A 22072-nucleotide genomic window follows, 5' to 3' on the forward strand; every position below is an offset into this window, starting at 1 on the left:
ATTTGCCACAGTCTTTTGGAGATGTTGTCCAGTATGTCAGAGTCCTCTTTCAGACAATGTCAGGGTTGTGAGAGGAAGAAAAAACACTTTCTGAAAGATCATCTGCTGGAGTGCTTGAAGTAATTAGGGGAAAATGAAGTCATACATCTAAAGGATCAAATTACTTAAAAAAGAATGTAAAGTTCTTGCCTTTAAAAAATAAAGAAAGGAGAGAGTGGAAAATACTGGAATTGTGAGCTTTTAAAAGCAAGCATTATGATGTTTCAATTTATGTGTCACATTTGAGTCTCAATTTTGTGTTAAGTTCTGCAATCTCATTTTGTTACACAGCAAAGGAAAAATAATCACAAAGGCTGTCAAGTGTGTGGAGTTAAGTTTATTACGTGTGGAACATGATAATTACAGGAATTCCAGATCAGCCATAGTAAAATGAAATGCTTAAAAGGTATTGTTTATGGGGGCTTTTCTGTACCAAGTCTTGTATACCAAAATGGTGAACCCCAACTCTTTGTGTCTCTCTAACTGTAGTAGATCTAGCTGCAAAATGAAAGCTGGGAGATTTTAGTTTGTTGCTCTCTGTGTGTCATGAGAGAGCCAAATGCTTTCTAAAACGTGCAGTCACAAACTGATTATGAAATTCCCAGGGGGACTCTGATGGGACTATCGTAATTTAACAATGGAATGATGAGTCACTGCAGGAGAAATTCATGTAATAATCTTTCCCAGTATTTATAGGACCGGGAGGATAAAATGTCATTTAATTTCATTTGATTAAAAACTAGTAGGCAAGAGAGAAAGAGGAAGAAAAAAAATGATGTATCTTTTATTTCAGGTGTGAAAGATGGAGGGAATACGTTAAGAAGCATATTATGAAGCAGGATATTACAGTGATTAATTTCTAATCTGATCAATGCTCCAAAATGGACATGTTAATATCATAATCATTCTATTTGCTAACTTAAGGTGATAGGTTTTGGTTTGTTTTTTTTTTTTTTCATATTCTAGATGCAGAGTGTAGCTTTTGAGTGGAACAACTGGGTTGTGAGGAGGTGCATGTGGATTAAATCTGGTGCTCTCAGGTTAAAGACCATGGCTGGTGTTGCTTAAAGGTTTGGGGTGGGGTGTGTTGGTTCTTTCAGAAAGGGGAATTGAGTGAGTTTGTGTTCATTCCCAGCAGGTCAATGGCTTGCTTGGGTTCTTCACTGAAGCTTTCCAGTGCTGTCACAACATTGGGAGTTTGTCACTGTGCCATGGCACAACCACCCCATCCTCTCTCTTCTCCTCCACCTTGCATTGCCAATGTTTATTTTTGGTTTATCTTCAGCATCTTCTGTGTGGTTTGTTAAGAGGCAGGGTGTATAAAGGGCTTGTCAAGCTTCAAGCGTATCAAATTGAAAATGAATGAAAGCAGAAGCAGGTGTCTGTGAGGAAAGGTAAGACTATTAAACAAAATACAAGTATTCTTGAATGAGCTAGAACATCTTCAAAAATTCATCTGGAAATAAACATCTCAGTGTTACGTGTTGCTTAAAAAGCAAAATTGTCTGCAGGTTTGGCCAAAAAGGTCCCTAATTGACTTTTTCATGTTCTGCTGTTCAAACATGATGGAACCAAGGACTTGGTAGAAGTGGTGGTGGTGAAAGAAGCGTGACATGTGTTCAGTACTTTGTAGAGATGACCAAAGAAGAGTCAGATGTTTAGAAGACAAGAAGACATGCAAGAAGTAAGTAAGTAGTTAAACATATTAGTGGGAAAAGACTATCTTCTGGAAAGTCAGTTTGCTAGTGAGTTTAAGTGGAATAAAATTATTATTTCAAATTATTTTACTTTCAACATAGAAGTAACTCTTCTGACACTTCCTATCCCTTCCATGACTCTTCCTGCCAACACTGTAGGTCAGTTTTAGAAAGGAAAATACTGATTTTTTTCAAAGTTTTCATCCTAGTTTTCTAGCTATGATAGAGAACAAGAGCATTTGTTTGGTTTTTTTTTAACAAAACAAAACAACCAAACCCAACCATGAAGATGTGACTCATGCTGATTAAACTTTTTTTTTTTCCAAGAGGAATTATGATGTAGTTTAGGTTGGTTTTGATTGTAATGTGTTGCTGCACAATAAGTGCAATCCTAAATGACACTTGGGACTCCTGTGATTGAGTTTTTGAGTGCATTTCTGAGTGGGTTAATCTTATGCAAAAAAAAAAAAAAAAAGCTGGTTTTAATTTTCTGTTGCTCCTCCACATATTTCTAAAGGGATTTTCTAAATGGATTTCCCTACAGAGCTAGAATATAAAAGCTAGAGGTCTGTTTATTGCTTATGTACATTAGTTCTGGTAAGGATTAAATGGAAATAACTTGAGTGGAAATCAAAGCATGACAGATATACCCTGGAAATTTTAAAAGTAATTTAGGAGGATTTGTATTTTAGATATTTAGGATTTTTATTTTAGTTTTCTAGAATGCATGTTCATTTTTACAATTTGCTGAACTAAATGCAGAGTGAAAAATTACATTTTTATATTAATTTTCGTTGAAGGGAGATAATAGATAAGTAGCTAATTAGTTTAATATCCCACTCAATAGCCAGTGTTGGAATTTTATGGGTGCAGTAGATGTAACAGTTCAATGCAAAGAAATCCCGAAGTGATTGCAGTCTTTAACAAGAAAGCTTCTCTGAATCTTGCAGGTATGTGAGAACTTATAGAGAACATGCTTGGAGTTTTTAGCATATGCAAGTATATCTAAAATTTAGCTAAATTTTTCTGTTCACTTGTGTTAAAGGAACAACCACATTTTTTAACTCTCTGTTTGGTGTTTATAAATTGGTTTCAAGGAGCATACTTTTGTTTTTGTCATGGCAGAAGATAAACCAGAATGCTTAAAGAGATGGTTTAGAATGGATGGTGTGTCTTCTGTAACATAGATTTGTCCTGTAGATACTGCTTACAAAACATTCTGGGGTCAGTGCTTTATTTCTTCATCTGAGTGATGCAATTTAATATTGGGTGATCACCCAGCTAAATTTTGTTTCCTTCATTAACTTTGTAAAATATTGTAGGGAACTTTTGCTCCTAGAATGTAGGCTTAGGAAATGTGATAGTATAGCACAAAGAAATTGTGTTAAATAATTGTTTCAGCCACAGCAGACTTAGATTATTAGTCTCAAAAGTATGTTATTTATTTTTTGGGGGGGAATTTCATATATAAGTCTCTGTTTCCTAAAAAATGTTTCTGGAAATATGTTTGGGTCTTCATTGCCTTTGAATTTCTGTTCTTATCCAATGGAGTTTGTGATTGAACCTTAGTTCTTCTTGTCTTTGAATTTCTGTTCTTATCTAAAGGAATTTTTGGTTGAATCTTAGTTCTTTCAAGACTCAGATTGGATGATTTCACTTAAAAGGTATTTTTACCCTTGGGCTCTATAATTTGTGAGAATAAGTTTAGTTCATATCAATTTCTGTTGAATATGATTGTAGCTGATAAATAGTTTTCAAAACCTGTTTCACATAAAAAAATAATCTGAGAGGTGGAAAAAAATCCCCATGCAGATATTAATATTGAAGTATATGGAGAATTTGTTTTTCAGGTCTAGCTTAAGTTTCCCTCAGTCAACAGAGGTCAGTTCAATCAGGGCTGAGAGAAAAGATTTATGGCAATGCCAAGGTGCAGAGAGTCAGTCACATTTGTACTTTGGTTTAGATACAATGTCACAAAAACAATAAAAATATTTTTTTTTCTGTTTGCTAGTATGTATTCCCCAGACTATAGAATTCCACTAAGAGGTTTGGGGTTTTTTTGTTGCGGGGTTTGGTTTTTTTTTGGTGTTTTTTTTGGGGGGGGGCGGTTTTTTGGTTTGGTTTGTTTTGGTTTTGTTGGGGTTTTTTTTTGGTGTTTTTATTTATTTGTTTGTTTGTGGGCGTTTGGTTTTCCTTTTTGTTGTTTTTAGTTTTGTTTTGGTGAGAGATTATTTTGTGCAGAATTGCCATGATGTCAGAATACAAGAAACATTTCCAAAAAGGCAGCGGTGTGTTTCCCTCTAGTAGACGAGGGGGATTTTCAAACTTAAGTTCTACACCAGCCCTCAGTTTGTCAGTGCTCTGAGCTGAAAATGTTTGTGTTTTCCCTCCCCAGAGTTTCCTGGATATGACATTTGGAGCTGGAGGCCACACAGCAGCTCTCCTGGAGAGAGCCAGAGACATCACAGTGTATGCCCTGGACAGGGACCCCACAGCTCACAGCATAGCTCTGCAGCTGGCAGCAGCCTACCCGTAAGTTATCTCCTCCTGTCTCAGAAAAATGGCTGGGGTAAGGTGGGTATTTTGGTGTTTGAGCAGTAATTTAATATATTTATATATATTATTACATAATATATAAAATATAATATGTAATATAATATATAAAATATAATATATTAATATATAATATGAGATATATATTATATATTAATATATAATATGATATATATTATATATTAGATATATTTTATATATTATGTAGTCTTAATGTCTTGTTGTGGATAGTGTTCTGTGCTCTGTGCACCCTCTTGAACAGGAGATCCAATTGAATTTGTTTATGAGTGCATGCAGCTCCTTCTTGGGTTTTGGAGTTAAATGTGTTCTTTTAAGCAGGCATCAAGTAGCTAATTTTATATTTTAAAAGGGATTTTAAAAAGATTCGTGTGTTCTGCTTGCCCTGAGATGGTTCTGATTGCATAGTAGCACAAAAACTTATCTTGGTGGTATGAATTTCACAAAAATGATGGAATAATAGGTCTTAAAATAATTAGGTCATTTAAATATGGATTATGAATATTTTAATTTTAAAAACCTCAAAATAATTGTAATTCAGTATTGGGTTTGCTAAGTATTTTGCCACTGGCTTCAGAAACTACTGAACAATTTAATAAGCTACAGTTTCTGTGTATAGCTTATGCTTCAATTTTCTTTTTAAATAAGAGTGCTGAATTTGCTAAATGAACAATTGCTAAGTGCAAATTTTCACATCTTTTTTAGTTATGCAAAGTTCTTGCTCCTTTGTTTAATTCAGGAAAGAACCCAGTCAGAACATCAGTGCATTGGTGCAAAACTGTGCAATATATGAAGTTAAATGTGAGCTTTTCAGAAAGTGACATTTTCAGATCTGACCAAGAAGTAAAAATATGTAGATACAAAATTAAATACCGTGGAGTAGTCAAGACTTGAGAAATTTAGGTGAGGTAGTAAGGAGAGAATACTCACTGTCAGGTTGAAAACATTATTTCAAAAAGAGCTTTACCATGAAGGAAAGCAAATATTTGCAGTGAGAAGAGATCTGGAAGAGGCCGATGAAAAACCACCTGGTTCTTCAGTCGTGTTGTCCCACATAAAGAGAAGTTCTAGGGCAGCAGTAATATTTAAGCCATGCAGAAGGTGCTCCTCAGCTTTTCTAAGATAAAGGGCTAAACTGTGCATTTCAAGTGTGTTTGACAGAGACCCAGTGTGAGAAATGCAGGCATGTGCCAGGACAGCATAGCTTATTTTCTAGCCATCCTGCTCTCTAAGACCATTTACATCTATTTCTTTAAATTTTCAGTTCTCTCTCTGGGCTGAAGTGACATGCAGTGTACCCTTACAAATTTGTGGAATGCCTCTCCCCTCTGTTATTTCTCCAGAGAATACTTTTTTTTGACAGAATGCTGTGGAGAGTATTGTCAAGGAAAGTCCATTTTCTTTTAAACTAAGCCTGCAAACATGTTCTGCCAAATGTCATGGGAAAACTGGTCTTTGAGAAACATTGCCACAACGTAAACCAACAATGAGCGGTCCTCTGACTCTGTAGAAGTTTATCTCAAAGTATCCTATGCAAACCTGGATGTGAAAAGTTCATTTTCCAGATAGATGAGGAGAGTTGACAAGTGTTGGGTGCTCTTCTGACAAGAATTGACACCAGTAATTTTCTGCTTGCTTGGAAAAGATGAACTTTGCATAACGCTTGATGTAACTTAGGATGGTTTAATAGACAAAGGCGGTCTGGGTCTTAGTTTTGGTGCTGGTATCTACCTTAGTGGATGCAAGTTATCCTTAGAATGAAGTGGATCCTTAAATAACATGGTGTTCTTGGTGAACAGTCTTAATCATTGAAAGATGACTGCATGTCACCTGGATATGTATTGAAGGATACAGAGCCATATTCTTATTTGCTCCAGTGGTTTTCCCTCATTTTCTGTCCTTCCTATTGGAAAGAATAGGTGAGTCCTTTTTCATAAGTAAATACTATCTTTTCTTATAATAGTTTGTGTTAAAATTTATGGCAAAAGAATGTTCTATATGTGCTAATTATGAATCTGCTTTCCCTGGGAAGTCAGTTGCATAAACCATTGTCAAATTAAGAGGAGAAAGGAGGTATAAGGATATAATTTATAAACAGGTATTGTTTGTTTACAAATTAGTTGACTATAAGGGATTTATTTCAGAGATATGGAGCTTTTATGAATGGATTTTTTTTCAATATTTGTTAAAAGATAGTTGGTCTAACATTATGGGATTTTATTGTCTATTTTCTGCACTGTGTTAGAAACAAACCTTGCATCAGTTGAATTCAAATCCGCATGGGCATCAAAAGCCTGGGGAATTGATCGGGGTGACATCTGTATCTGCTCAGGTCTGTTCTCAGGTGAAACAGCAGCCTGGCTCACCAGGGAGCCACAGAAACAGCTGTGCTACCTTAGAAATGGCAATGGCAGTTGGAGAGAAATGTGGGGCTGTCCCTCTGTGAGAGGCACAGCCTTGCATGTACCTCACTGAAAAACTGCAACACAGGGCTGGGAACATCCTCCACTTCCCAGGCAGTTCTCCACCTCCTCTGTTTGGCACCCCTGTTCAGGGAGAGGTTGTTTGACTTGCTGAAGTGGCTCCTGTGCTTTGGAGGTGACAGCACCAAGCTGGGCAAGAGGCTCTTGTGTACCCATCACCAGTAAAATCTGATTCCCACTGGCTGAAGCTGTGATTGCAATGGGCAAACTGAAAGTCATGCTTCAACTGAGTTTTCTGTTGCCATTTTTTCCCTGCTTAAACCCGAGTGCTGCACATGTTACTGGTTATTTTGGTTAGATGGCAGTAATCTTAGTGAAATAATTTTGTTCCCATTGTTACTCAGTGTGTGGCTTGGTTTGCTGATGGCCATAAAGTAAAACACAACAAGTGCCACCTGGACATGAGGAAGAACTTGCTTACACTGGGGGTGCACACCTGCTGTAGGTGAGCCTGTCTGGGCAGGCCAGCTGGACTGGGTGGTCCCTCCAACCTCAGCATTTATTTCTGTGATTCTGTGAAATACAGCCAAAGGTTCTGTGCCAAGAGCAGGATAAATATGGATAAATTAAGGGGTTTTTCTATATTCAGAACTCATAAAGGAAATCCTCCATATATTGAACTGAAAGACAGCGGGAATAATAAGTCACTGGAGGAGAAAACTGAGGAAAAATACATTTGATGTTTGCGCTTTAAATGTGCCTCTATTTTTTGCTAGCGGTTTTTTTTCAGAGCTGAAATCTGAAGAGGGCAGAGGAATTCCAGCTGCAGCTCTCACATTCATTTGGTGTTGCTGCTTATTATTTTTCTTTTTTTTAAAACATGTAGTGCTGCTTTAATAAGGCAAAAATGGGTCAGGGTCTGTTAGATATTCAGTGTGTGGGTGGGAATCCTTTGACGTGCTTTCTGGGGAAGCCACCAACTTGGGAATTGCTGCTGAGGATGCAGGAGAAGAAGATAAAACTCAGGCAGTAGCACCAGATATTAGAAATAAACTCTTTCATGCCCACTGAAAGGAGGAGGCTGGAGAGGTGGCTGAAATTTGGCCATTAACCAACAGCATGGAAAATTTTTAAGTATGAGAAAATCTTGCAGAGGGAAAAAAAAATGTGTGCTTTGTAATTCTTTGAGCAGAATGAGAAATTTTGCTCCAAAAGTATGGTTAAATAGTACAGAATTCATCATAAAATTTAAATGCCTTTTTTTAAGGTAAAGTGATTTTGAAGTGTGAGGGTGCTTGTGGATTTTGCTTTCAGAATTACACCAAGTTTGCAGAAAAAAAAAAGTGATAGATCAGCTGTGCATTGTATGCTCGGGGGAAAATAGATTTTTTTTTTCCCCAGTTCTAGAAAAAGCAGCTCTCTTTTTTTCAATTTTGATAAGCTTTTCTTTGTGTGCTTATGAGTTGTAGCTGAGTATTATATATTGGTGCTTTTCTTGCTATGTAGTGTTTTTTTTTTAGCTTTTAACTGTAGTTGTGGAAGGAATACAACTAATTGCAGTCAAGGTATATTGATTATAATGGTGCCTTAATTGCATATAAGTATACTTAAGTAGTTAGTGTTAGGGTTATTTCTTTCTAAAGAATTCTCCATGTATGTCAACATCTGACTGTCTCCCAAAAGCAGGCAACGAAGAGAAGTGAGTTACTTGAAATATGAAGTGGAAAAAGTCAATTGAGGGTAGTTAAAAGACCCTCAAATGCCATTAACATTCAAGTATTACTTTACTGGCTTTTATTTTGTTTCCCAAAACATTTGAATAGGAAAGCCAAACATATTCCTGTACCAAAACATAATGTCATTTTGATCTGAGTGCTTTTGAATAAGCTGCTTCATCATATTATTTTGGTAGGACCATCTTAGAAGAGATGGGTTTTACATTAAGTGAGGTTCAGTTTTGTGGATAACTGACATTTATCACTTTTGGTTCAGTTTCTCTTGCAATATACCCTGGTTCCAGCCAGGTTAACTTTGGCAGCAGCCAGGAGGGGCATGGCCAGGACCTGGATGTCATTGCCCACCACCCCACATCATGGGCAGGGGGGAGGGAAGGGGTCTTCCCCAGGTGTGGGTGGGTGCTGGGGAGCCCGTGGAGTTCCATGTGGTCCCACACGCCTGTGTGTGAATTGTTCACCTCTCCTGTATGCCCTGATACTGGGATGGCTGCCAGGGCTGCTCATTTTCTTATTTCATTTGCTGCTTCCAGTAAATTGTTCTCAGCCCAGCCTGTGATCTGCATCTGCTGTGCCTCCAGTTCTCCTTTCCTGTCCTGCTGCAGGGACAGGGGGTGTGGCAGTGATGCCTGGTGCAGGCTGCCCTAGAGCAGGGGCTGGGCAGAGCTAAAGAATCAAGCAGGGATTGATTCAAAGCATCTCCTCCATGGATCCACCTTGGGCAGCACCAGAGCCCAGCCAGGCCTGCACCCAAGATGAACCAAAATGGCCCCAAAATGCCCCAGCGCTCCCGGGCTCTCTCCCTTGGATCAGTTCTGCTCCATTTGCATCTTGCAGTTCATTGTCCCATTCCAGCTTTAGCTCCTGCAGTCCCACCCTGCTTGTTTTTCTCTCTCCAGCCCACGGGGTTTGTGCTCTTGGGCTGAGATTGGGATCATTTGTCCTTGGTGCCCAGCTGGAGCAGGAATTGTTTTGTCTCCCTGCTCTGTGCACAGAGCTCAGCATCCCCTCATGTGAAGCTCAGACCCACCCACTAAAGCAGCACAGAATGGGAAATATAGAAAAGCTGAAACCTGAGGCATCAGCAGAAGGGGAAGTTAGCCAGCAGTGGATGGTTTGGAGCACCAAACTGGGGAGTGCCATTCCCAAACTGTGCCACAATCCCAAAACCATTCCCACAGGAAGAGAGCTCAGGATGTGGTCAGGTCCAGCCTCACACTTCAGCCCCATCAGTGTGATCCATCTGCTCATGCATCTGGATTATCTTGGAGAGCTTCAGATGTCCTCAAACAATGGAGGGACAGGTCAGGCAGCTCCATCCCTTCCTGGCTGGAGAGGCTGCACCTTTTAGAGCACAGGTGTGGATCAGGAAACAAAGAAACACCAGGATGAGTTGGTTTTCTTCCATCACAGTTTGTTTTTCTAGGAATACTCTGAAATGCTAACTCCTTACATGTGGGGTTTTTATTTGTTGGGTTTCTTCTTTTATTTTTTTGGGGGTTAGGATTGAAAGTTTTTGGTGTGATAGTGTGTGTTTAGATTTAGGTGATTTTTTGGTTTTTTTTGTATTACTGTTATAATTTTACAGCAGTGAGTTCTGCAGTTTTTTTAAGTAAGGTATAAAATGGTTAATTACTTTTTGTTACAAGGTTTTTTTTAAAGTTAAATTATTTAAGAAATTATACTTAATTTTTTAAAACTTAATTGATTATTTGAAGTCCACAATGCAGACTTTTTTAGTTATAAAATATTATTTAAACTTAGGAAGGAGAAGGAGGAAGAAAGTAAAGAAGAATAATTTGTTTCTGTTTTAAAACCTCTATTTTGCTTCATATTTATTACTATATTCTAAAACCCTAAACTTGAAGTTTTTTACTTTGTGATATTATCCACTTCTCACCAACTACACACCCATAATCCCAGTGCCACTAATCAACTTTGGAAAACTCTTTATAGCTTTAGGTCAAACGTAGTGTCCTCTTGTGAGTTTGTGCCTCTCACCACAGAAAGCTCAAAATTCTCAGTATTTAGGGTTCTAACACTTAGAGAATGAGAGAACCATCGTGTAAGTTGATAGAGAGTGTGGTATTCACATTCTCTGAAGAGAGGAAGACATAATTCTCTCTCCCAGGATTTTTCCTGGAGAAGGCAATGAAAATGGTAGCTTTTTCCACCTTTTTTTTGTTTTTTCTTCCAGGAGGCTTTATAAGAATATATTATTCTTTATTTCATATATATATATATATATAAAATATTGTATATTTTATATATAATATTGTATATTTACATTTATATATAATATATAATATTATCTATAATATTATGTTTTATATAATGCTATATTTATTAGTTATATATTTATATAATTATACATATACTATTATATATATTATATAATATTGTATTCATTTAGAATATGACATACTATTATATATTGATATATAATATAATATTCTCTATATAAAAACATATTATATATTATACAATATATTGTATATTATCTATAATTTTATAATATAGATTATTATATATATTATATAGAATTGCTTTATTAAAATATATGATATTATACTAACACTGTATTAAATTACATACTAAAGAGATACTATATTAAAAGAGATACTAAAGAAAAACCCATGGCTGTCTGAGTCAGCCAGGACACAGCTTTGACCCAGCTGGCCAAGGAATCCAAACAACCCTCAGCAGAATCCAGTTGGCAAATCACTCTGGGTGAACAGTCTCCATAACACATTCCACACGTGCCAAACACGAGGAGCAGTGGGTAGAGATGAGAATTGTTTTCTTCTCTCTGGGCTTCTCCAGGAGCACAGTGCTTGGGAAGTTGTTCCTGCTGCTCTCTGTGAAGAGAGCTGTGGCCACGAGAGAGGGGTAAGAAGCCTCTGAAATAATTTCAAACAAGGGCAAACCCCTCTGTGTTTTGGTTAAGGAGATAGAGCTGAATGTGAGTAATTTGAGTTCCTTTTTCATACAAATGTCCAGATCCTTAATTTATTTTTAAGGACCTGTTATCTCAGTTGGATGGATTGCAATATCAAGTGTTCCTTTAACCAGTGGTAGTTTCAGACATGCTCATGATATTCTCATTCTTTAATTCATCTGTATCAGTGTGGTATGAAAGTGCTCAGGAAATCTTTAAAGCTTACTGCTACAGCTTTTAAACTAAGAGTATTTCTAAGAACAGTTCTCTGAGGCTTTATTTGGGTTGTAGATTTTTTTTCTAAAAGGAAAATGTGTTTTCAGTACCCATCAAGTAAATAGCTACCATACTGAAATAATCTTTGCATTTTTTTGATCTGTAAAGGAGACATCAGCTTTTTCTTTCAGCCAATATTCCTTCTTCTTGGTTTTGATGATAAAGTTTCAAATAGGTGTTTGGATGACTTAAGGAATTTCATACTGCTTTTGTAACCATCTCGTTACGAAAATGATTGTAGAACTTAAATTCTAATTATTAACACTTTATAATGTATGCTTCAAAAATATTTAGAAATATCTTATAAACAGCTGAAGCATTTTTTTCCAGATGAACAGTTGAGTTCTGGATTTATTTTCATTACAGTAACAAGAGTTTACAGTTTGATTTTTATGAAAATTATCCTTGTTTCATAAAGGACACTGACACAGTACTGCTTTCATATTTTCTAAAATTTATTTCATAATAGCAAAACTCTTTCTGATGGGAAGGCAGAGAGGAAGGCAATAATTTCCAATCAGAAGGTTTTTGTACCTGGTGGCTGGTTGTCTACAGATCTTTTTGTCTTGATAAGAAGATACTATTTTCATATTCCTTAGCAATTTTGTACCCGGCTGCATATTTCGCTTATTTTTTGCTCACGCTGACAATGGGAGGCATTAAAGCACTTTGCACAAATCAAGAGGACATAAACTGATTTAAAATACTCCTCCTTGTATCAAACAATACAGACAAAAGTTGGTTTCATCAGTAGATAGATGATAATCACTGGGGATAGAAGACAGCAGCAGTTTGCTGTGAAGGTGGAAATTATATAAATGTGTGGACAAAAAGATGCTTGTCACTTACTGAGAGAAGGTCAAGTCATGCTGGTATTTAAGATAAACATATTATTTACTAAGTGGCTAAATTAACCCAAAAAAAAGCTGATAGTCTCTGATTCGTAATCTTATTTTTTCTACTTTGATAAAAAAGGAAAACAAGTAACTAAATGAAAATATTTGTAAACAGATTTTTGTATCACAACTGAGCTTCACACTTAACTATGAAATATAACAATGTACAGAGAAATTCAGATTATTTTTTCTGATTGAGTCATTGGGTTTCAGATACTTTTATTCTTAGAAGCATTAGGATCATGCATATAGGTGACACAGACCATAAAAATGAATTACTTTGACTACATAATTCTGGTTTTTCCTTGTCATGATAATAAACATAATTTGCATTTTAATTTGATTCTAGCCTTCATGACTCAGCTGTGCCAAGTATTGTACAGAATATTGAAAGGGCTGAAAGTAAAATCAGGCAGTTAATTGCTGCTTTGTATTTGGATGCCTGAAAAATACATCAGCTTAGCTTGATCAAGAAGCAAAGATTTGGGTAGAGAGATTTCAGAGAGTTTCTGTGTAAAATTCAGAAGAGTTTCTGTGTAAAATTCAAAAGAATTTCAGTGTGAAATTCAAATGAAATTCTGTGTAAAATTCAAAAGAAATTCGATGTGAAATTCGAAAGAAATTCTGTGTAAAATTCAAAAGGGTTTCTGTGTAGAATTCAAAAGAAATTTCTGAGTAGAAATCAAAAGAAATTTCTGTGTAAAATTCCAAAATCAGTAATTTGGAATGGAAGTTGCCTGTGGCCTTGCCCCCGCTGAATGGTGCGAGTGTTTGAGACCAATATTGACTGAGTGGTGTTGACACACACAGAGATTGATAAGGAGCAATAGAGGTGTCAAATCTCACCAGCACAGACAATCTGTGTTGTTGGTGCTCTTTATGCTGTCAGTCTCACTGTGGTCAAGAGAACTTCGAGGCTGCTGCAATTTAAATATTTAAAATCTCCTTGACCTGAGTATTAGGGTAAGTTTTGGCTCCTTGCACTACAGTCTGGACTGAGGCTGGAGTGATGTGTGACTCCCAGCATGTGAGTGGATTCAGCCCCTTCTGCAGTCTGCTTTTAGGTGGATGTTAGCACCCAGTGAGTACAATATTAAAATTAAATACCTTCTGGCATTCAGTAGTGTTTAAGGCAAAAGCTGGTGATGCATGAAATTACGCTAATACGTTTTGGTGTTCCAAAAATAAATAAGTAAAACTAATTTTCCACAGATAAGTAAAAATTATGTGTCATGGCAGGATTGAATGTGTAGTTTGTTACTTTTCCAAATATCAGGACCAAAAGTGTGTGAATATTGCATGTTGTGTGAACGTTTTGAATAATCAGTAGTGTCACTTTGTTAAATTTCATGCTACAACAAAGCTGATTTCATTCAGAGTGAGCTGACCATCTTGGATACTGCTCTGAGAGTATAAAGGGCAACTTCTTACTTCAAGCTAACAAAATTTGGGTGTGTAAGGTGAAATTTTCTTATGCAGAAATTTATGTCCTTTAGGTTAATCTGGTATATGTGTCAATACCAGCAGCTAAGGAAAGGCTGAATACAAAGGTTAATGCTAGTGTGGTAATGAAATTATTATCATGGTTATTATCATGGTAATTATCATGGTAATGAGGGGGAACCCCACAAATAGGTTTACTTTTACAGTATGCTTAAGGTAGGATTTTTGTGGCTGTGGTTTTGTAGCTGTGGTATGACTTGTGTGGTTCAAATCATCTTATTTCTGCCTGTTTGGAAAGCATACCGTGCCATGAAAAATATTTAGATTTCCCAAAATAAAATGCATAATCAAAATAGCCTTCTCTTTTGCCTTCAAAATAACCCATTGGGTTTATTTTCAAATAGATTTCAAATAGAGTTTGAGAACTTTCAAATAGATTAAAAATAAGATTAAAAAAGATTAAAAATAGACTAAACTTTCAAATAGATTAACAATAATATTAGCTAAAATGGCTGGTAATAATGAGAACATGACATGACCTGTCACAAAACCAGGCTTTGAGCAGGTTGTAGTATTTGCTGTGTAGAACCAAGTGGATGAGACCTCTTGAGTTATTCTGGTGACAGAAAATTGCACAGAATCACAGAATAGGTCAGGTTGGAAGGCACCCCACAGCAGGTTCTGTCCAACCTCCCTGCTCAAGCAGGGTCATTGCAGAGCACATTGCACAGGGTTGTGCCCAGATGGTTCTCAGATATTTCCAACGAGGAGACTCCACCCCTCTGTGGACAGTCTGTTCCAGGGCATGGCCACCTGCCCAGGAAAGAAGTTCTTACTGATATTCTGGTGGCACTTGCTGTGCATCAGTTTCTAGCAAGGAAAGGAAAGGAATGATAAGAAAATCTTGTGACCGCCCAGAGAGTCTGAGACAGCTGGACTGTGATTGGCCATTAATTAAAAACAACCACATGAGACCAATCACAGATGCACCTGTTGCATTCCACAGCAGCAGATAAACATTGTTTACATTTCCTTTCTGAGGCCTCTCAGCTTCTCAGGAGAAAAATCCCGGCAAAGGGATTTTTCAGAAAATAGCATGGGGACAATCAGCAAGCATGCTGAGGGGGCATCTGCTCCTTGGTCCAAGTCATTGATGAGTGACACAAGGAGTGACTGCACAATTCTGGGACCAGTATTGAACCTTGGGGGACACCAGCAGTGACAGGCCTCCCTCCAGACCCTGTGCCCCAGCGCTTGGGATCTGTTCTGCAGCCACCTCTGCATCCCCTCGAATGTCTGCTCCTCCAGCCCAGCTCCCTGAGTTTGCTCGTGAGGACCTTGTGAAAGCTTTGCTCAAGTCCAGCCAGACAATATCCACTGCTTATTTCCATTCTGCTCTTCCCAGGTATTTGGACTGTGGTGGTTTTATGGGGAATTTAGCAGAATAGAGCAGCATACATGGCAGACACTGGTTTTCTTGGTCTCATCTTGTTTCTTTGTCTTGCATGGTCACGTACTTGATGGACAGGGCACCAAAACGATGTCTGGAGGAAACCTTGAGTTGTATTTCCTGGGATATTTTGCAGATAAAAAAAACGGACTGAAAAAGAAATCCCTGTAGGCTTTTGATGTTAATTTGATGTCTTTTTTCATAGCTCTTTAGTTGAGATACTAGATTATTATAAATTCAGATCTGTCGTAGCAAGAGCTGTGAATAAAAAATGTTACTGAATTTTAAAAACTTAAAATTCAATACTCCTTTTGTGCAATGACTTCATGGCTTAAAACAAGAACTGAATCTCATTGTATAATCAGGGGAATTTCTTGCTTTCAAAGGAATATGTTTCTATTTTAATTATAATAATTAATAAGATATTAAACATTGAAAAATAGAAGTGGGCAGAACTAAAAATCTCTTGTTTTCCCCATCTCCATTGCTACAGGAAGAAATGTCCATATTTTCGGTGCCAATCTGGAAGCTTCTCAATGATTTGGTGTTGCACATTTCATAGAAGTAGATAAATATGTAATATAAAATTATGGTACATAAAAATGTTTATGGATTAATTCTGCATTCAGAGAGGCAGTGTAAACCCTTTCATTACTGAATCTTGCTTTTGAGTTTTCAACCCAAAATTGGATCACCCTGGCAGGTCGGGAAGGTTTTTGTCTCTGGAAGGAAACTCTCTCCTCCTGCTAGACTTTGAGGTGCAAGTCACACCTTGATCCATTGCACCAACAGCCCTTGAATCCAGATTTTTGCCCATATTTTGTGGCTCTAACATTGCCTGCCAAGGTAATAGAGGAGAAAAACCAAAAGCTGTATTAAAATGGAATTAAATATACTGTTTACCTGCTATCTACAGAGGCAGGCACTTTGTCTTAGATTTATTTAAGGTAGAGCACTCCTGGATCAACCTCATTTATTTCTATGTTGCCTGTTCTCATCTTGCTCTTCAAGTTCTGGCTAATAGTTTTCATGCAGACTTCATGCAACGTGTAATGATGAAGGAAGGTCTGCCAGCCTGTGGTTCCCTGGAAAAACCTTCTTGATGCTTTTTTGACGTTAGGATGGCAGTGACTTTGTCACAGTTATCTTTTGGGATTTGCCCAAAAGCTGGCAGAGCTTTGACATCAGCCAGCTCTCCTGACACGCTCTGCTCTGGTGTCCAGCTGCTCTGTGTGACACCCCACTGGTCCTCCTGTGCTGTGGTGCTTGCACTTTTCCCTCCTGGGTTAGGACAGTGGGCACATTTTGACGGTAAATACTTAGCCAAAGGCTTTAATTGCCTCAGCCTTTTTAGTGAAATTAATTACCTGGTTACCGGTGCCATTCTTCAGTGTTTGATATCTTCATGGTTTATCCTTTTGGAGTTTCTGCTTCAGGCAGATTTAGGTGTTCTTAAATCCAGCTCAAGATTTCTCTGAAAGTAGTTTGCCCTGCTTCTTCCCCTTGGCCCTGTTCTCTTTGACATAGCCAGCATTTCCCTGTTCAACCAAGCTGGCATCTTGCTGTGGCTTTTTGTTTTCATAGGAGTGTGGATTCCTATGGATTCCCTTGCACCTGGCAGGAATTGTTCCTGGGCTTTGACCTGTTGTCCTGAGTTCCTTCTCATGCCAGGAGGGGCCTCTTGTTTACCTGTTCCCTCAAAAGGCTGAGGTCTCCTGTGTGAGAAACGCCAATCACTTGTTTTTAAAGTTTTTAAAGTTTAATAGTTATAAAATGGTTATAAAAATAGTAATATAATTAGAGTAATAATAATTTGGATCAGGACAATATGAGACAATAGAGACAAAGGGTTACGGACATTCGGGTACCTTGTCTGGGCAGCATAAGCCTGAAAAAGGACCCATGTTTAACAGAGGATTAACCCTTAAAAAGAAAACCTGTTGCACATTCATACACCTCATACAGGATACATAAATTCCATTCAAACACAGGATTCTGTCTGGACAGTGTCAACTTCTTCCTCTTAATCCTCAACTTCTTCCTCCTAATCCTGAAGTGTCTTCAGGGCTGAGCAAGGCAGGAAGAAGTTCATTTCTCCTGATAATGGAGCAATAAATTCTTTTTCTCAGCAAGATTTAGGTGTCCTGTGGCTGCTATCTTGGTGCGAGTCCTCTCTTTAAAAAAATATCTTACATAGCATAGTTTCTATTTTAACATTTTGTTATAAGCTAAAACTATATTTAACCCACTACTTAAGAGAATTAATACAGCATTACTTTCTAACATAACACATATAATATTCATTTTAATATTTGCCAGAAGCCAATCATAAAATAAGCATTTTTCACATCCTGGATCCTGTGGTTTCTAGTTTGTTGTCTCCTCTGCTACCATCACCAGTTTTGCAGTTTTGCCTCAAGAGTTGGATTGCAGGGTGTCACTGTATCTGGGATCAATGGTCAAAAGTATTATTAGACCCTTGTGTTGTATTGCTTCCATGAAAAATAATCTGTTGATGCACCCTTCACTGTTATTCCTCCAAAATCTGTTTGAGGCTGTGTCAGGAGCTGTGACACCTGAGGTGTCAAATATTTGTGGAATGCTTGTTTCTTATACCAGAAGGTTTTTACCAACTCCTTATTTTTGGTGTTGTGTAGTTTACTACAAGTGTTCCCTCTTGTCCTATGTTAAACTGGCCTAGCACTTTGTTACTGATTAATTTCATGAAATGTTCAATTCCATTTTTAAGTTAGAAAATGAATATAGTTTCTGATACTCGTAGTCGTGTAAAGTTTCAATTGCTTTTGAGAAATAGAAGTTGTCATTTATTTGTCTTTGAAAGATGCTGCAGTAGGAGAAACGTAACTTGCATGACATATTAAGTACAAAAATGATCTTTTAAGATGAACTTAAGTCAGCTGTGTCACTGACAGCTTTGTTTAAATTCATCAGAGAATTTATACTTGTCAGAGATGAAGTTGGACTTAGCTTCCATTTCTTTTAAAAGTATTGTTTGTATTGTGAACATAAATGCTGGCAAACCCAAAAATGAGCTGAAGCTGTTTGAATATGCCTTTTAAAGAAAAAAAAACAAAACAAGGAAAAGCAAAACCTGTACTGTAAATAATAAGCAGCTTGATGATAAGTTGAAACTCAGTTTTTCAAAGAAGATTATAAGGTTTAAATGAGATTTTTTCGTTTGAATCACTGGAGGGGTTTTTGGAAGGTTCCTGTCTAAGAGTCAAGCAGGGAATGAATGGCATCTTAGAACTTTGTTTCTGTGATAAGGTTTGGGGAAAAAAGAGTTGTGGTTCAGGGGTTCTTAGTAAGCATTGCTGTATGGGGAGGGGGAGCTCCTCTCTGAAAGTGGCCTGTGGTCTTGGGCTGTGCTCTCACCTGAGCTAAGAGGGGATTCCATACTTATATTTGACTTTGTTCTAGAGTTAAATGATTTAAAGAGAAAAGGGAATTATAATTTACTGGTTTAACTCATACCCAGAGTCAACACAGTTCATCTGCAATGCTCGGCCCAATCACAACTTAACACACAAGTTTAACACGCATCTAAAGCATTTTCATCTTGGAATATTTTAATCTTGAATGACAATTTCAATAAGAGTTTTTATGAAAAAGAATGAGCACCCTTTAACTAGAACCAGAATGATGTTCTTGTTTTGGCTTTCTGATGTCTTTCTGCCCCATAATCAACTTTAGGAGGTACTGCAGGTGGTTTGGAGTTTGAGTGAGTTAATAATTAATAAGGATTTACATGGCCTTTGTGTCACCTTTTATTTCCAAATCATTTGCCAACAAGTCACCTAAGGGCTTAAAGTTGACCAGGACCATAAGCAGCAGGAGCCTGTGGTGCAGTTGATGCTGATGAACAAAGAAAATAAATTGTAGAAGCAAAAATGAGTATTACTGGTTCACTTAATAGTATAAAAAACTGCTTTCTTGTAAGGAATACAAAGAACCAATTCAAATGAAGATTTTTTTTTTGTTGGTAGTTTTATGTAAAACCTAAACCTTCCTCTTCATATTTACTGCAAAGATTATTCAATTTATCAAATGTTACTGCTTTGATGTTGCTCCAGAGCATCCACTCAAATGGATGTCAGTATTGTGTAATTTTTGTTTTCTTTTTTTCTCTTACTTCTAAGTCACTCTGGAGATTGCCATTACAGCAGGAAGGCACCAAACAGTTCAGGACTAGAAGAGCACATACTTTTCTATGACCTATAGAAGGTTTCTGACTAAAGGGTAGAGTTTCTTCTGGTCTCTCTCTCTCTCTCTTAAACCTTGTGGTCCTTTCAAATCAGAGCAAATATTTAGTAAACATTTAAGTAATGATAGCTACTGCCTTTGAAAGAGACCAAGTTTTGTTGTATGTGAAACAAGGGGATTTTTTTTTTTTTCTTTTTGCCACACTCCCCTCCAGGTTACTTGACTGTATTCAGTTATATCTAGGCAAATCTTGGTTTTTTGAATGACACTTGTGGCAAAATTTCCTTTCTCACTCCAAAATTTTCATCATAGATTTCCTACTCTAATACTTAGACAATTTGATTACAAATGCAGATTGTTGCACTTGGTGCCACGCTTTACTCCCATTCTTCTACAGGCTCCTATAATTATTAAATCTTTCCTGCCCAAAGATGAGGTCAGTGTAGGTAACTTGTGAGTGTTCCAGCAGCCTTTTACAAGGGTGGGATTTCATGTGTGTCATCTCTGATCTGCAGTGCTGGGAGCTCCTTGAATTCCCTTTGCTTTGGAGGCTGTATGGAATGGTACAAATGTCTCAGTATCCTTGAGCTGAACCTTGGAGAGCCTACAGGTCAAAAATGACAATTATCGCTATTCCTACACTGCTCTGGAGTTCATGTGATTTCTTCTAACTTCTTTCTAGCCTTCTGTCTTACCCTAAGAGAATTGTCCTTTCCTTCCCTGTGAGTGCAGCCATGTCTGCACATCTAAAATTTTTTGTTTGGTTTGGTTTAGTTTGTTGTTTTTTGGTTTTTTTTGTGTAAAGGATTATAGGATTACTTAGATTGGAAAAGACCTCTAAGTGCCACTGTTAACCCAGCACTGCCAGGTCCACCATAGCCCTAAATTCAAGTGTTAAGCACTGTGTGTTCAAGTTCCTAAATGGAAATATTCAGCTCCATCCATGCACCACAGCTTTGTCCATCAGCTGGGGTTGCTGAATCCCTGAACCATTAAACTCTTATTTTTACAGGCACAGCTCAAGGTGTCATCTTGTACACAATGAAAGGGTAATTTGTTTAATTGCTGCACTGCAGAAGGAATGGAAAGACAAAGCTTCTTTGCTACTTAATGTGTTTATTCAAGCAGGACTCAGAGATGTGTTGTAATGCAGATTTTTTACAACTTGGGTTTTACTATGCTGTCTTCTGGGTAAAGGTACTATAAATACTTTTTAAATGTCACTTTCACTCAAAATTGCTTACTCTGGTTTTGGCCATATGTTTTGAAAAACAAAAGAAAAATTGTATCTGCCTCATTTTTCCCTCTCAAATCTAAGTAAAAGGATATTATGAGGTAGAAAGTACTATTTTTATACCCTCTGTCACCTTTGTTAATATTTTATTAGACATAAATCATGTAGTTTCAGGCTGCATAGTGGCAATATGGTTCACTGTGCGTTCTATTTTTATAACTTTATTTAAAACTGACATGTAACTTGCTGTACCTGAAACCCCAAATGAGCCAGTTATTGGAGTGTAACAAAGTTCTGACGTCAGAACTGCTATTTATTCCACTGGCAACCATTAGAGATGCATTACCCTTTGGCACTCGTGTTTTCAGAAACACGGTTAAATTTTTATGACTGGCTCTAGCCAATTAGGATCCTTTCTCAAGATAGAAATAAGGGAAGGGATCTTTTTTATGACTTACTAAATGTAGCTTTCCAGAAACAACATAATAAAAAAAAAAAAAAAAAGTGAATGGTTGCGCTCAGAGCTCCCAAAAGGTTCTGTGGGGCCACACCTGGGCTCTCCTGCTGGCTGCACACGTGTGCTTGGGATGCAAGGGTCCAGCCCTGTCAGAGGCATGAGCCTTCATCGGGATTTAATGTCGTTACAGCTGAGTCATCCTCTCAGCTCAGTCTGGGAGCTTCAGCAGGATGTTGGAGGGGCCAGGTAGGGACAACTGGAGAGATGCAGTCTTGTACTTGTGAGGTCGCCCGTGAGGAAGGAAGGAATGATTAATGTGACTCCATGTTTTTGAAGGCTGATTTATTATTTTATGATACTATATTATATTAAAGAATACTAAACTAAACTGTACTAAAGAATACAGAAGGGATACTGACAGAAGGCTAAAAAAATAATAATGAAAACTCTGTGACTCTTTCCAGAGTCCTGACACAGCTTGGCCCTGATTGGCCAAAGAGTCAAAACAATTTGCATGAAACCAATGAAACAATCACCTGTTGGTAAACAATCTCCAAACACATTCCAAAGCAGCAAAACACAGGAGAAGCAAATGAGATCATTATTATTTTCCTTTTTCTCTGAGGCTTCTCAGCTTCCCAGGAGAAAAATCGTGGGCAAAGGGACTTTTCAGAAAATGTGAATGTGACAA

General features: G+C 37.4%; 1 protein-coding gene across 1 annotated transcript in view; it reads left to right on the forward strand.

The window, feature by feature from the left end:
* METTL15 (methyltransferase like 15) overlaps positions 1–22072 on the forward strand; it is a 78528-nt gene that overhangs the window by 26625 nt on the left and 29831 nt on the right. The window contains exon 3 of the mRNA XM_036385059.2: positions 4132–4268. Within this exon, the coding sequence (XP_036240952.1) occupies positions 4132–4268 (137 nt within the window). The remainder of the gene's footprint in view (positions 1–4131; positions 4269–22072) is intronic.

The sequence above is a fragment of the Molothrus ater genome, chromosome 6 (assembly GCF_012460135.2).
Source record: "Molothrus ater isolate BHLD 08-10-18 breed brown headed cowbird chromosome 6, BPBGC_Mater_1.1, whole genome shotgun sequence".
Taxonomy (NCBI): Eukaryota; Metazoa; Chordata; class Aves; order Passeriformes; family Icteridae; genus Molothrus; species Molothrus ater.